This window comes from Perognathus longimembris, chromosome 8, assembly GCF_023159225.1.
Source record: "Perognathus longimembris pacificus isolate PPM17 chromosome 8, ASM2315922v1, whole genome shotgun sequence".
NCBI classification, from domain to species: Eukaryota; Metazoa; Chordata; class Mammalia; order Rodentia; family Heteromyidae; genus Perognathus; species Perognathus longimembris.
In genome coordinates, this window is record NC_063168.1 from 72,652,107 (window position 1) to 72,668,115 (window position 16,009).

General features: G+C 42.4%; 1 protein-coding gene across 2 annotated transcripts in view; it reads left to right on the top strand.

Annotated features, from left to right (window-relative positions):
- Window positions 1-16,009, top strand: part of Nol10 (nucleolar protein 10) — a 109,251-nt gene that overhangs the window by 14,547 nt on the left and 78,695 nt on the right. For both annotated transcript variants that reach the window (XR_007211956.1, XM_048353416.1), the window contains exons 8-12: window positions 133-193; window positions 1,540-1,625; window positions 3,637-3,715; window positions 5,586-5,735; window positions 9,068-9,134. Coding sequence is in view for 1 of the 2 variants with exons in the window: in XM_048353416.1 (XP_048209373.1) it covers window positions 133-193; window positions 1,540-1,625; window positions 3,637-3,715; window positions 5,586-5,735; window positions 9,068-9,134 (443 nt within the window). In the remaining variant the exon portion in view is untranslated. The remainder of the gene's footprint in view (window positions 1-132; window positions 194-1,539; window positions 1,626-3,636; window positions 3,716-5,585; window positions 5,736-9,067; window positions 9,135-16,009) is intronic.

Sequence of the window (16,009 nt, forward strand, 5' to 3'; positions counted from 1 at the left end):
GAGGAATGAGAGACTGTGTGTGTTTCATCTCCCCAGAATTTTGATTGATTCAATGTTCTATAAAGTTTATTAAATACTTCCTTCCCCACAAGTAGATGCTAACCTTTTTTCCTTTGGGCTTTACTGTTTTAGAGAGAACAATGTTTGTGACATAAATTCAGTGCATGGCTTATTTGCCACTGGAACAATAGAGGTAAGCATAGACTGATACTCCTTTTATTTATTTTTTTTCTGCCAGTCCTGGGCTTGGACTCAGGGCCTGAGCACTGTCCCTGGCTTCTTTTTGCTCAAGGCTAGCACTCTGCCACTTGAGCCACAGCGCCACTTCTGGCCGCTTTCTGTATATGTGGTGCTGGGGAATTGAACCCAGGGCTTCATGTATACGAGAAAAGCACTCTTGCCACTAGGCTATATTTCCAGCCCAGACTGATACTCCTTTTTAAGTATACTTCATGTTTGATAATGTGTGAAATTTTTATTCAGACAGACTTGATTGATTCATTAGAGCAGGATGGTAATGAGGCACTGCTGTCTGGTTTGCTTTTTGCATTTTTTTCCACAAGGCTAGCAATCTAACACTTGATCTACCACAGCACCACTTCCTGCTAAGAAAATTTGTTATTGTTAGTGTATCCATTCATAATACCACTATCATTACAAAGAATATCATTTTTTTGGTCAGTAGTGGGCCTTGAACTCAAGGCCTGAGTGCTGTCTCTGAGCTCTTTTGCTCAAGGCTAGCACTCTACCACTTTGAGTCATAGCTCCACTTCAGCTTTTCTAGTGGCTAATGAGAGATACGTATCCCACAGGGACTTTTCTGCCTGGTCTGGCTTTGAACCATGATCCTCAGATCTCGGCCTCTTGAGTAGCTAGGATTACATGCAGGTGTGAGGCACTAGTGCCTGGCTTAAGAAAATTTATTATTAGTACAGCAATATTGTATTTGGTATTGACTTGATACTTCTATGTTTAAGTTGTCCCACTTATACCAACTTGCCTTTCATAGCTTTTTTCCCCTCTTTCCACCACTGTCATTCAGTTGGATGTTGTTCAGTCCCTTTCAGTCAGTATCATGTAGAACATTTTGGACCTTTTCCCTGCCAGTGTTTTCTTTTTTTATGAAAGAAAATCAGCTCTTGATAAAACATATAAACAGTACCTAAAAGATTACAAGTAATGCCAGGTACTGGTGGCTCATACCTGTAATCCTAGCTTCTCAAGAAGCTGAGATCTAAGAATCTCAACTTGAAACCAGCCCAGGCAGGAAAGTGTGAGACTCTTATCTCCAATTAGCCAGCAAAATTTGGCAAGTAGAGCTGTGGTTTAAGTGGTGAAGCACTAGCCTTGAACAGAAAGCTCAGGGATAAACCCAGGTTCTGAGTTCAAGTCTCAGTACTGGCCTGCAGACAAAAGTTACAAAGTAACAAGTTAAATTTCATTTCCTATGAGATAATCAACTTTAATAAGCTTATTTTTGTATGCACTTGAACTTTTTCTAATAGAAGTTATTTTTATAATTATGTTTCATTTGTTTAGGGTCGAGTGGAATGCTGGGACCCACGAATGCGCAACAGAGTTGGTGTGTTAGACTGTGCCCTGAGTAGTGTCACAGCAGATTCAGAGTAAGTGGGATAAGTCCGGGTGTGACTGTTCATTAACTTTCTGATTTAAGGAAATATGACAATATGAAATTAGTCATTGTTGTGGATGAAATTCAACATTTATATTGGAAGTTGTGGTGTGATTGTTCTTTGTAAAATCCTCTCTTGTAAAAGCACACTAAGTGGGTAGAAGTCCTCTTTAAAGAACTATACACAGGTGCTTTCCTCTTCTAGTTGCTATATTCCAGTTTTGTAGAATCTTATGGTAGGACCACGATTTACTGCTTCAGTTAACAGGTAAGATGTGCTTTTAACACTAAGGTAGAACAAGCAGTTATTTGTTCCTTTTTAAAATTCCCGTTTGTATAGTTTCTATATGTAAAGCAGAAAAGGAATACTGCACAGCACAAAGTAGAAGGTTAAGTAAGAAGAAAAAGCCCATCCTTTCCCCACTCACCATTGTGATGGTTTCACGGTTCCATACTTACCCTTCAGGTGTTTTTCTATGCAAAAACGATCATGCACAGGCAGAGGGCGCTGTTAGGCAAGTCCTGGTGTGCGATTATCCATGCAGTTCAGAAATGCCTTTTCTGGGCTCTGCTGTTTCTAGTGTTGTGATGTGGCCAGCATCTTCTCCATTTGGTCTAGTGAGAAATGTACACACCTTCCGTAATGGTATATAGAATATAGACTCTTTAGGAACTTTAACTCACAAAATTCGCTTTTATGTCTGATAATAGAAAAATCAGTGCAAAATGCATATTAATCTGTCATGTTAGCACGAAAGAAAGCAAGGGAAGTGTAAGTGGGGAAAACATGTCACTGTAATGGAAAATCATCCTGCAGTTCATTGTGAATAGTATAATGACTGAAATTGCATAGACAGGAGGTCACTGGCTCTCAACAGCTGCTGCAGTGCAGTTCCAGGCCATGGCTGTGGGTGGCAGAAGAGGCCTGATGAAGCCCTAGCCAACGACTAAGCCAAGGGCATGCAAGCCTTAAATACTGAAAGCAGGACTTGTCCACTCTGCCTTTAGCTGGTCTCTCTCTTCACCTGGGTTTTTGAGTTGGCGCTCATACTCTGATTGGTGGGTGTGAGGCACATTCTAGAGCTGTAGCCATATCCTGCATTCCGTGTTTGGTAATTTAGAGATCCTAGGGTCTTCATTTGAGGAGTAGTCTTTTTTTTTTTGGCCAGTCCTGGGCCTTGAACTCAGGGCCTAAGCTTCCTTTTGCACAAGGCTAGCACTCTGCCACTTGAGCCACAGCACCACTTCTGGCCATTTTCCATATATGTGGTGCTGTGGAATCGAACCCAGGGCTTCACGTATATGAGGCAAGCTCTCTTGCCACTAGGCCATATTCCCAGCCCTGGAGTAGTCTTTTAGTTGGCTAACTTTATTTGTTTAATGGTGGGATTAGGATTTAAACTCAGGTCCTCTGGCTTGCTAGGCAAGTGCTCTACCACTTAAACCAACCCCCAGCTTGCTTTTAGTTTTTTTTAGATAAGGTCTCCAGGTTGAACTTGGGCCGTCCTCAGATGGTGATTCTCCTACCTCTGCCTCCCCACTAGCTGGATTATAGGCATTTGCTATCTTACCCTGCCCTTTTTGAGATAGGCTCCCTAACATTTTTGTCTAGTCTGGCTTCGAACCATAATCCTAACATATCTTCTTCCCAAGCACCTGGGATTATAGATACGTACCAGATACTACAGATCCGTACAGATACTACACTCAGCCCTAACTGGATAGTTGTAAAATGTAAATAAATATCCTCATGTCCAAAAATGCAGTTATTTCCCTAAAGTAAAAATGGGATGCTTCTAATAATACCTAATATTGACTTTATTAAAAGGAAATATAAAGGTAGATTTCATTTATATGTGAATTATATTGTTTTATTTCAACTGTAAACATTTGCAAGCAATAGGATTGTCCCTGTGAGACAGGAAATAAAGGTGTGTAATAAACTTGTTTGTACAAAGATGTTTGGCTAAACACTCATGAAGCGGGGATGTTTTGCCTTTCAGGATAAGCAGCTTGCCAACCATCTCTGCCTTGAAATTTAATGGCGCCTTGACTATGGCTGTTGGGACATCTACGGGGCAGGTAAATGTGTTGAAGCTGAACACCTGGCTGCAATTTAGAGGCGAGCATTGCAGAGTCATACTAGGAAGAGGAGCTCCTCTTTTGGCAAGAATGCAGAGGGTGGTCCAGAAAGCTGAGGTCTTCTACACCTCAGCACGTGAGCTGAGGCACCAGGAGATACAGCTACCATGGGGATTCCTCAGATGCCCTTTTTGTTACTACTGTGTAGCCTAGGCTGGCCTGGAACTCGCTACATTGCCTAGGCTGAGTTTAGACTCCCTCCCCCCCCCCCCCCCCCCTTTGGATCCTGTGTCTTGAACTTGAGGCCGGGCTGCTATCCCTGAACTTTTTTTTTAACCAGTCCTGAGCCTTGGACTCGGGGCCTGAGCACTGTCCCTGGCTTCTTTTTGCTCAAGGCTAGCACTCTGCCACTTGAGCCACAGCGCCACTCCTGGCCGTTTTCCATATATGTGGTGCTGAGAAATAGAACCCAGGGCTTCATGTATACAAGGCAAGCACTCTTCCCACTAGGCCATATTTCCAGCCCCCCTGAGCTTTTTTATTCAAGGTTAGCACTCTGCCATTTGAGCCATAGCTCCATACCATCCTTTTTTTTTTTTTTTGTAGTTTATTGGGGATAAGATCTCACAGACTTTCCTGCCTAGAGTAGCTTTGAACCACAGTCTTCAGACCTCAGCCTCATGAGTAGTTAGGATTATAGGCACAAGCCACTGAACCTCTGGTCAGGTATTTTCTTCATGGGAGTGTAGAACAGCATTTGCCAGAGTATATGGAACAGAATTGTGTTTTCAAGACAGTTTAGAATTTGGCCAGGTTCCTACTCTTGGAGGTTCCGTGTGTTAAATGTCTATTGAAGGCTCTGAGAGTTCCTACAGACAAGAATGTGTTGAGTAGTTATTTCCAAGATTTCTGTTACTGGGCACCTTTGCCCACATAAGCATTGTAACTGTGTCCCAGGCATGAGTAGTCAGCAGAACCACGTGAGCTAAGTGCTGGCCCTGAGAGACTTTCTTTCCTTCCAGGCAAAGCTCACACCTATTTAAGTTTGCCCTAACCCAACAAGAGGTCTGAGGGCTGCCTGACTAGACCTACCTCTGTCATCTTGGGTAGGACCTGTCACCTGGGACTCAGCCCTAGCTTTCCAAGCTCCCTTGCCTCATGACCAGGGTCAGAAGAGATGCCCTTTTCCCTACATGCCGTACATAGCCTTCCCAGCACACCTGTCCTGAGTCTGCCAGGGCTGCCTCTCAGAGGCCCTTCCTTCCCCTTGATACTGGTTTCCAGGAAAATGCCTGGTACCTAGTAGGTCCTCAGTATGTATTTGTGAAATAACAAATAGAGCTGGGTGCCAGTGGCTCACACCTGTAATCCTAGCTACTCAGGAGGCTGAAATCTGAGGATTGTGGTTCGAAGCTAGCCAAGGCAGAAAAGTCCCCGTGAGACTCTTATCTCCAGTAAACTAAAAAAAGCCTCAAGTGGTGTTGTGATTCAAGTGGTAGAGAGCTAGCCTTGAGCACAAAGAGGCTCAGGGACAGTGCCCAAGCCCTGAGTTCAATAAAAAAGGAAGGAAGGGAGGGAGGGACGGAGGGAAAGAGAAAGAGAAAGAAAGGAAATAATAGGTCAAGTTCTGATGGACTTTCCTTTCCCTTTCTTAGTATGAATCAGTAATTACTGAATTGAATTGATGGAACTGTTGTAAGAATAGTTGAATAGCTTTCTAGGGCATGGCTGACTAGAATGTGAGCACCGGAGTGAGGGTATCCCTGTGCCCATGGAGTTACTGAAACAATGGCAGCATTATTCTTTTAATGGTTTCTTGTTAAGGTATTAGTTTGTTTAAATGAAAGTAAGTAACTTGCTTCTCTCTTAGGTTTTACTGTACGATCTTCGGTCTGATAAGCCATTGCTGGTTAAGGATCACCAGTATGGGCTGCCCATTAAGTCAGTTCATTTCCAGGACTCACTAGATTTGATTTTGTCTGCGGATTCCCGAATTATCAAAATGTGGAATAAGAACTCAGTATGTATTTTTTCCTTGAAGTTACTTCCTTTTTTTAAATTTCCATTTGTTCTACATGTCCCTTGTCTTTTTATTGTCCTTTCTGGAGTTATATGGGATCTTGAAAGATGCTGTGTCAATATCTGTGATATATATATATGTATATATATATATATATATGCATATCTAGGATGCTGAGTGCCCATTTGAGAACTTGATAGGAAGTCAGGTAAGTAAATATTTGCTTGAAGTAGTGATGGTCTTCTTCCTGTTAAGAACTTTCTCTAACTGGCTAGCACTGGCCTGCATGTTAGATGCTGAGCTAGGAGGAGAGAAAATGGTTGTTTAAAAGAGTCTGTCCCTGAGAACCCCCAAGGTCTTATCTGTCTCACAGCCTGTGAGCGTTTTCCTGACCTACTAGTTCTTTCCGTATCAGATATCCCAGTTTCAAACCTTTTCCTCTCAAACAGGTAGATTTTAGAGAAAGCAACAATAATTTCTTATATTTTTCTTTAAAGTAGGACTGAGTATTTTGAAGTTCCATCAAGTCTGTCATTTAAAATGTAACAAAAAATCATGTTTTGCTGGTTTTAATTCACCTTTGGCATTTCATATTTAATTAGAGACTTAGAATATTTTTAAATTTTTGTTTCCAATTAATGTAATGTAATTGTGAGATCTCATATCTATAGTTTTTCTTTTTTTCAAGTGTCACTTAAAAACATTGTCTGAGATGAAAGTGGCTGGAAGGCCTAGAGACTTCTGCTGTGTCACTTGAGAGCTGGTGCTGGTCTGTTAGTGGCTTGCAGTGCTCGGGGCACAAGCTGGGGCAGACACTTGTGGTCAACTCTGCCTTGTCAGCATTGCTTTTGGCGTTGAAATTTTTTCCTTTCACACCTAAGGGATTGGACTTACTTAACCTGCCACTCACAATTGTCCTCTCACAGGGTCTGGTGACTGTACATTATGGAGAGTAAGAACAGGGTTAACTTTTCTAAGTTCTTGGAAGAATTACCCCAGTGGTTGCCAAGGAATTGGCTTTGCTGGCTGCTTTGTGAGCTTGGAGTTGAAGGTTTTGAGGGCTCTCTCAAAAGATACAGGGTATCTTACACAAGGATTTCCCTGCTCATTTTCTGGCAGTCTGAACTAATTCATGTTAAAATACTGCTTATTTTTAATACTGTAAGTGCATATATACATATAAAGTTTTTATTGTTGCTGTTAAGGTAATGTACACAGGGTTTACCATTTCCTAAGTCAGGTAATGAGTATATTTCTTTTTGGGCAATGTTAACCCTTCCTTTGCTCTCCATATATTTTTGTTTGTTTTGTTTTTGTTGCCAGTCCTGGGGTGTGGACTCAGGGCCTGAGCACTGTCCCTGGCTTCTTTTGCTCTTGAGCCACAGCACCACTTCTGGCTTTTTTTCTATATATGTGGTGCTGAGGAGTCGAACCCAGGGCTTCATGTATACAAGGCGAGGCGAACACTTTACCACTAGGCCATATTCCCAGCCCCTCCATAGATTTTTATTAGTAAAAATTTATAAAATATTGGTACGGAGAAGTTAGTATACCTAAAGGTAAGATGCAGAGTTTGGATAAATATACCCATGCCCTTTAATTGCTGTGTTTTCTGTAATAAGGATAATAAAGAAGTTATAGAATTTCTTTCCCTTTTGTTCTTTGCTGTTACAGTTGCCTTTCACCTTCCTTCCTTTTCCCTTTCTCCTCATTCCTATTTCAGTGAAACTTGAGAAGGGAGGTAGCTGCCTGAGCTTCTCTGTGTTGAACAAGAACTTGGCTGCTGTTTTTTATGGAGCGTGACTGAGCCTGCTGCCTGTCTGGGCTCCAGCTTCTCTCTCCTCTGCCCTGGGAACTCACCTGTCCTAATATCAGCTTCTAATAATGACTTATCGCTGCAAGAGCTAGCAGAACTTGTCTGCAGCATTGCTTGAAATCATCAGGCTATAATTGCCACAATAAATTGTATTTTGCTATTTTGTGTTTCTTATGACAAAATACTTCCTCTTGCCCAACATCTAGATTGCTTGAGGTTTTTTTAATGGCTTGCTTTCCTTGTTTTTTTATCTTGTCATCTTTTTCCACACCCACCTTATTTTTTGTGTTTTTTGTTTTGTTTTTTTTTTGCCAGTCCTGGGGCTTGGACTCAGGGCCTGAGCACTGTCCCTGGCTTCTTTTTGCTCAAGGCTAGCACTCTACCACTTGAGCCACAGTGCTACTTCCAGCTTTTTCTGTTTATGTGGCACTGAGGAATTACACCCAGGGCTTCATGCATGCTATGCAAGTGCTCTACCAGTAGGCCACATTCCCAGTCCTCTTTCTGTTGTGCACGCACGCGTGTGCATGCGTGTGTGTGTGTGTGTCTCTCTCTCTCTCTCTCTCTCTCAGGGCCTGGGCACTGTCCCTGAGTGTGTGCTTAAGGCTAGCACTCTACTTCTGGCTTTTTGGTGGTTAATTGGAGACAATAGTCTTATGACTTTTCCTTCAGGCTGATTTTGAACCTTGATCCTCAGATATCAGCCTCCTGTGTAGTTAGGATTATAGGCATGGGCCACTGACACTTGGCATTTTCTGTCTTAACATTTTTTTGTTTTAATTTAAAGATATATACTTTTTCCTTTATTTCAAGTAGAAATATTTAGCCTTAAGTATATATAATAATCTTAGGCATTTATAGGATTTTATTTTGTGTTTAGTATCCATTGTTGTTGTTGTTGTTGTGTGTGTGTATATGTGTATATGTATTACTAGGACTTGAACTCAGGACCTTGCTCAGGCTTGGCAAGTGGTAAGCCATTGCGCTACATCCTCAGCTCCTTTATAGGTACTGTGTTGATCCTGCTACGTGTGTGACAGGTGTCTGTATTTACCATGTTGGCCATCTTTTCTCCTTGGTTCATTTGAGTTCAAGTTAAGTCGATGTAAGTCACAGGTTATACTCATCTTATTGTTGATTTACAACTTGTTTTAAACTTTATCCTTTTGTGCTATGTAGTTATTGCCCTTAAGATTGAGTTTTCTGCCTATTTTTTGTCTGTTTTGCTTTTAATTAAAAAAATATTTTTTTTAGTTACCTCTTCTCCCTGGGACCTTAGTTGCTTCACCTTCAAAATAAAAATATTTGATAAATCACTAAGACAAATTCTCTGCGTTTCTTTTCTTTTCTTATTTATTTAATATGTAAATTCTTTCAGCTATATATTAGGCATTTCTTCCCAGCTATTTTATTTTTAACATAGTAGTAGGTAATTGACTTAGGTCTCCAGTTTACTTGACATTTCCAAAAGCTGTTTGTCTTTATGCTAATCGTTAATTTCTGCTTACTGTTTTAGGGGAAAATATTTACTTCCTTGGAGCCAGAGCATGACCTTAATGATGTATGCCTCTATCCCAACTCAGGTATGCAATGTGGAACAAATGATTGTTCATGAGATCAATGTCTGCTATATGTTTTGGGATTTTAAACTAAACTAATTTGATTTCTTAGTCTAGATTTTGACTTGTTCAGGACAATTCCTGGGTAGTTTATGTATGTGGGAGGATAAAGAACAGGAAGTGGTGTGGATGATTCAGAAAAAGCCACTCAGAGTGACTCAGGCAGTCCTTCGGCTGCCTAGCTATTAGTGGAAAGTAGTAACCGTGTCTATGTAGGTGGCAAGTGAGATGCTATTCTGGTGTGAGCTTCAGCTCTTTTGCACGCTTAGTAACCGTGTGTGGAAATTGAGGCTATGGACTTGCCTGACAGTGCACAGACAGCTCATGAAGCCCTGGGCTGGGCTGTGTCTCACACCATGGTCTCCTAACTAACAATACATTTGGGGCAAATCTGAAGAATTTGAAGGTGGAGGAGAGCAAGAGCAGTTCCTGCTGTTGTTTAGTGTGCTCTGAGGAAAGGCACATCCCAGTATTTCTTTTCTTTTCTTTTCTTTTTTTTTTTGGATATTAACATAGAATTTATTAATAATCTTTTTTTCTGAATATTTACTTATTTATTGTCAAAATGATGTACAGAGGGGTTACAGTTTGATACATAAGGCAGTGGGTACATTTCTTGTACAATTTGTTACCTCTTCCCTCATTTCCCCCCTCCCCCTTTCCCTCTCCTCCCAATACCCCAGTATTTCTGATGAAGGAGAGGCCACCAAGCGCCATAGTCCTGTCTTGTACATGCAGATGGCCCTGCGTAGGGGACATGCGGGGGGGCTGCAACGGGAGCCTGGGGGATTTCCCTGCCTGTGTTTGGAACTGTGGATGAGGGTATGTTAGATGGAGTGGGTAACATCTGCAGAGAGAAAACTTGGGAGAGTGTCTCCCACCTGAGCCGTGGTGGTTCTGGGGGGACTGAAGTGGAAAGGCAAGACAGGGCAGCTTGTGATAGAGGTCTGGGAAGTTTGTATGCGTGGCTTTAGATTCTGTCATAAAAACTCAGATGTGGAAAGAGTGGACTGGTTTGGAAGTAAAATGATGAGGAAGTGGTGTTCCAAATTTGGATATGGAGCACAGCAATGGAATAGTTACAGAGAGAGAAAGTTGATGGTTTTCTTTATGTTTTAGAATTTGGAGGTGACCGGTTAGTGGCAGTGGCTAGCTAAGTCTCCAACCTAGAGAGACTAAGTACTGAGTATAGTCTAAGTACCGAGTCCTTGGCCTTTTTAGGGCGTAGGGTAAGGTCTGGAAAAGTGTGCTGACATGGTTCCCAAGTACTGTGTGTGCTGCAGCACGCCCGCGCTGACCACAGAGCCTCCCCCTGGAGCTGTCTGGTGCATGGTGGCACATGTGGTCTCGAGGTAAGCCGTGTGCAGAAAGAAAGTTTTAAGATAGGTAAATAGAGATTATCCCAGGAGAAGTAAGAGAATGAGATCACCAAGGGGGATTGATTGTCGGGAGCAAGTAGGGCAGAAGGCAGGAGCAGCTTCATTTAGAGGAAGATGGAGAAGGAGCCCGTGGAGAAACCTGGAAATGGACAAAGTAACCTTAGTCAAGAGACAGTGTGGGTATGGGGGCGGGGGCGGGGGAATGGGAAGGCAGTGCTCAGAAGTGTTAAGCATATAGCACTTGGACTGGGTCTTTTTTTTTTTTTTCTTTCTTTTTTTTTTTGGCCAGTCCTGGGCCTTGGACTCAGGGCCTGAGCACTGTCCCTGGCTTCTTCCCGCTCAAGGCTAGCACTCTGCCACTTGAGCCACAGCGCCGCTTCTGGCCGTTTTCTGTATATGTGGTGCTGGGGAATCGAACCTAGGGCCTCGTGTATCCGAGGCAGGCACTCTTGCCACTAGGCTATATCCCCAGCCCTTTTTTTTTCTTTCTTAGCTCAAGGCTAACACTCTATAACTTGAGCCACAGCTTCACATGTAGCTTTCTTTTTGGTGGCTAATTGGACATAAAGGCCTCATGGACTTTCCTGCCCAAGCTAGCTTTGAACTGCTCAGCCTCCTGAGTAGCTAAGATGACAAGTATGAGACACTAGCACCTGTCTTCATTTGTCTTTTTACAACCCAGTGCAGTCAGTGACCCCAGGGTTTTTCCCTAGTACGCTACCACTTACCTGAGCCATAGTCTCACTTCTGGTTTTTTTGATGATTAATTGGATATGAGTCTCATAGACTTTCCTGTCCAAAATGGCTTTAAACTGCTATCCTCAGAGCTCAGCCTTTTGAGTAGCTAGGATTACAGGCTTGAGCTACTAGCTTAGTACCTTTTTGAAGTGGGGCTGGGAGCATGACTCAAGTGGTAGAGTGCCTGCTTTGCAAGCACAAGGCCCTAAGTTCAGTTCCTAGTACTGCAAACCAAAGAACCTTCCTGGTGAACAAACGCAGTCATTCTGTTCAGTGTGTGCCATGTGGAAAGTGACCTGTGTAGCTTGTAGACAGGGATGGGAATAGAGAACTGGGGGAAAGTAAAAGAAGGGGTAACATTGCCCAAAAATCAAGTTGTACTCATTGCCTGACATATGAAATGATAGCCCCTCTGTACAACACCGTAATGATAACAATAATTTTTTTAAAGTCTTCCTGAAAAGGGCTCTTTTTAGTTACATGCTGCTAGATCAGTATAAGGAGGAGAGTGAATGGGAGAAAAGCCACTAGAGGTGTCACTATTTGCATTTCACCTGTGAAAGTCCAAGAACCTTGTTCTGAGGGGGCATGAAGTCAGATCCTGGATGGTTCAGGAACACACTGCAGATAAGGATGCTAAGGTTCTAGTTGGGAAATGACGTAAAATGGCATTTGGGCTACAGAGGTGGTGAAGCAGGAGCTCAGGTTGGAGTAGGAGTGATGACTTTCACTGTCCTCGCCCATCTTTTCTTCCTTCTGTATGATAGTGATGTGCCTAAGATTAGGCCAGTGATCTTGTTGTGTTTCCCTCTCCTGCATATGTGTGACTGTTCCTCAAGTGTCATTTAGCGTGTTCCCTACTTGGCAACTGATCAACAGGTACAAATTAAGTTGAAGCTAAATGTTTCTGGTAAGAATATTTAATACTAGGCTGCCAGACTCTGCCTGCATATGAGATTTCTTCATAGTCAGCCATCCCCAAATTGGTAAGGGCATGTTTGGTTTGGTTTGATAAGAGGTCTCTATTATGCAGTAGAGTTTTCTGAAGGAAATATTTCAGGAGTGGTGTTTTGGACAGGCACATCTTACTGTCATATAATTTATACAAAGTGGCCAGCTATACACAGGTCTGCCTAGAATTTATTCCACAAGGTGGTGATACAGTTGAGGTGGCCAAGGGGTACCAGGTCGGGCCTGTCATCAAGGTCCTTCTGGGTCCTGGGCCTGGGTCCTTCTCCATGGCCTAGCCAGGTGTGGTAGCTCCATGGGCTTTGCTATTCCTTTGCTTTGCCACACCTTTCCCTTTCCACTGTGTTTTGGGCTTAATCACTAAGTGCTTAATCATATTTTAGGAAAGCTAAAGCCTCCTTTATCTGCTCACTTGCTCATCATGGAACAATTAAAGCCTAATCATCACAGTTGTTTTGTAATGTTTTTCTAATAGCAAGCCTGCTCAGAATATTGAGAAATGATTGCTTCCTGGCTCATTTTATGGCTCTGCTCTTGCTAATCGCTCAGTCCTTTGGGCAGCCTTCATGCACCCAGCAGCTGCTCTACAGGGCAGGGCACTTAAAGAGTCAGTGTGGCTCAGTGACAGGTGTACACCAGCCTCGTGGCTCAGGAAGCTTGTTTGTTACAGGGAGCCTGTAAAGCTTCCATGTGTCTGAGTCCCATCCAAGCCGCACATAGGATCAGTGGTTCCAGAATCCGTCAGTGGTCGAAAGAAAAGAGATGTGCTTTGAACTCAAGGCTTACTTCAGGCTTAATAATTGTGCCCCTTACTCCGGCCCTCCCCTCAGTTTTCTCACCCACTTTCCAAAGCTGTATGATACTGCCTCTACTATGATCTATGATATGCAGAACAGCTTTAGACTCTGTCAGCGTCCTTTAAATATGCAGGGAAAACAGACTATTTGTAGATGTCCTTAGTAGCTGGCTTTTAAACTCACATGCTTTACTTCAGTCACAAGTTAGATGTGGACCTGCTTGTTCCCCCTGTACCTGCAGTTCTCTTCTTATAGTGTGCCTCCCCTGAGCTGTACAAGGCAGTAACTGTTACTAGGAAAGTGATTACATGTTTTAATGACACCTCAGTGTTGAATGGCTATGTAGATTCCTAAGTTTCTCTCAATTTCTGCATCTCATCCTGGTAACTGGGAGTTCCCTGTGGGTAGGAGTGCCATAGAGCACTCTTACAATTTCATATCAGAAGCCCAGGGAGGCCTTTCTCTTGAAACTCACCCACCTGAGTACTGATGTGCACATTTCTGGCAAGTATTGATTTATCACATCTCTGTCACTGTGTTATGACCCATGCAGCATGTTGAACACAGTGCCAAGGAGGGCTGGCCCATCCTGGCATGTGTTCCTTTGGCTCTGGATGCTCATGTCCCTCCCCTGCCCCCCTTTAAAAGTTATTAAGTGCTGGAGGCTCAAGCCTATAATTCTAGATACTCAAGAGGCTGAAGTCTGAGGAAGTTTGAAGCTAGCCTGGGCAGGAAAGTCCATGAGACTTTTATGTCCATTTAACCACCCAACAAAAAACAAACAACAAAAAAACAGGAAGTGGAGTTGTGGCTCAAATTATAGAGCACTAGCCTTGAGCACAAGTTCGAGGCAAGTGCCCAGGACTGGCACACAGACCCAAAAGCCATGTTTCTATTATGGGAACAATAAGCCATAACATTAAGAGAAGCTTAAAGGGGAAAAAAATATCCCTAATGCTAGTCTCTTCACAAGTACTATTTTCATCATAGAAATTCTTAACCACATTCATCCTGTGCTCATGTGTTTTAAATAGTATTCACATTTGATGGCCTATTTAAAAAAAAGTGTACTTACATGATCCCTAATTATCTTTTGCTTCTGAGTTCAATATTATGTTGGGAACAGAAAGGCTGGAAGAAAGCTAGAACTTGCAGATGGTGGGATTCTTTTCAGCTGTGTGTTATTTAGCCCTTGTTTAACAGTTCATTTGAAGGTGCAGGAAGGCCTTTTATTTTATCTCAGTTATTAGAATCTCATAGTTCACTGGCTCGGAGTCTATAGAATATTGTTACTCTGCCTTCTAGCTGCGAGCAAGTCCTTCAACAGGGTAAGGATGGGAAGTGCCCAACACAGTGCCCACACCGCTCCTCTCTTCCTTACTCCTTGTTGCTATTTCTACTTAGACACTTCTGCTTCCGCTGTTTTTACTTAGCTACTACATAGCATTGGGCTTTGTGAGATTGTTTATGGTTTCAGTTCTGACCTCAGCTACTTAGCGGGTATTATTGGTCATTGATAATACAATTGTAGGAAACTGTCCTACTCTTTGTGTATTTAGAGTGGTGTTTGTAGTGTTTTAGAAGGCCCGGCTATGTTTTCTTGTGAAAAGCTCTCTGTCGAATGTTCAGTGTGTGGTATTGAGCCAAGGATGACAGCCTTAGGGATGTCTTTGCTGGATCCTTCGTGGTTGTAATGTTACCACTCCTGTAACATTACTCCTGAGGCACCTGAGGACATGTCAGCAGTACTGTCAGGAGAGACTGAACTTCAGTTATAAAGTGTTTCTGGTCACCATGACCTCAAATACCAAGTAAACATTCTCTCTCCAGGCTGGAAAAAAGGCTGAGGTAAAAGATTTTGCAGAAGCTACATACTGCTATGAAAAATTTTATTTCTCTTTAATTTAGACACATATTCTTACATTTCCCGATTTCATTAAGTGTTTCTGGATGTTCTTATGGTATGCAGATGTATCTTTAGTGGTTTGTTGACCCCAGGTCAGGGCTAGCTTATTCTTTTGAGTAGTGAGTAATTAGCACTTTGCTAATTGATCTCATTCATTGGCATGTCACTTTTGCAAACACCACTCTAAGTGGTGCATCACTTTTGCAGGCTTTTGTATTAAGAAAAGGTCAGCGAAAAATAATTTTAAGTCAAATTCAAATAATTGTCTTTACTAGTTGGTATGTTTATGACTATGTAATCTGATAATCTAAAGATCTTCCATTTTGAGTTCCTCTTGTATATGATTTTGTTGATCTATAAAAGTCTGTAGAAATAAGAGTTCTTGAGTCTGAATTTTGGCTGTAATTACTTCCCCTTGCTCATTACTAGGGCATCAATCCCTTTGACAATGTGTCTTCTAATCATTAAAATAGAGATCAGGTTGATTATTCCATTCGTTCATTCATTCATTTGGGGAAGGGTACAGCACTGGGATTTGAACTCAGCCTTGTGCTTGGTAGGAAGGCACTTTACCATGATATTGGTTATTTTAGAATTTGTTGAATGTCCTCCAAGGTAATGTATGCAAAAGCTCAGCATATTGTAAATGATCAAATGTTTGCTGATTTCGTGGGGTTTTTTGGCAGTGCTGGGGTTTGAACTTGGATCTTGGGCTTGCTAGACAGTCACTCTGCCACTTGAACCATGTCCCAACTATTGATTCCAGTTTACTTTGAAGGCAGCAGTCTGGAACTGAAACCACTAGAGACATGACAGCATTTCATCACGAACATGGAGTTGCTTTAGAAAACTTGGGGGTGGGGTGTGGTTGTTATAAGTGGCAGAGAGGTTGGGAATGTGACTTAGTGGTAGAGTGCTTGCCTAGCATGCATGAAGCCCTGGGTTTGATTCCTTAGTACCACATAAACAGAAAAAGCCAGAAGTGGTAGCTAGCCTTGTACAAAAGAAGTTCGGAGTCAGTGCCTAGGTCCTGAGTTCAAGCCCCAGGAC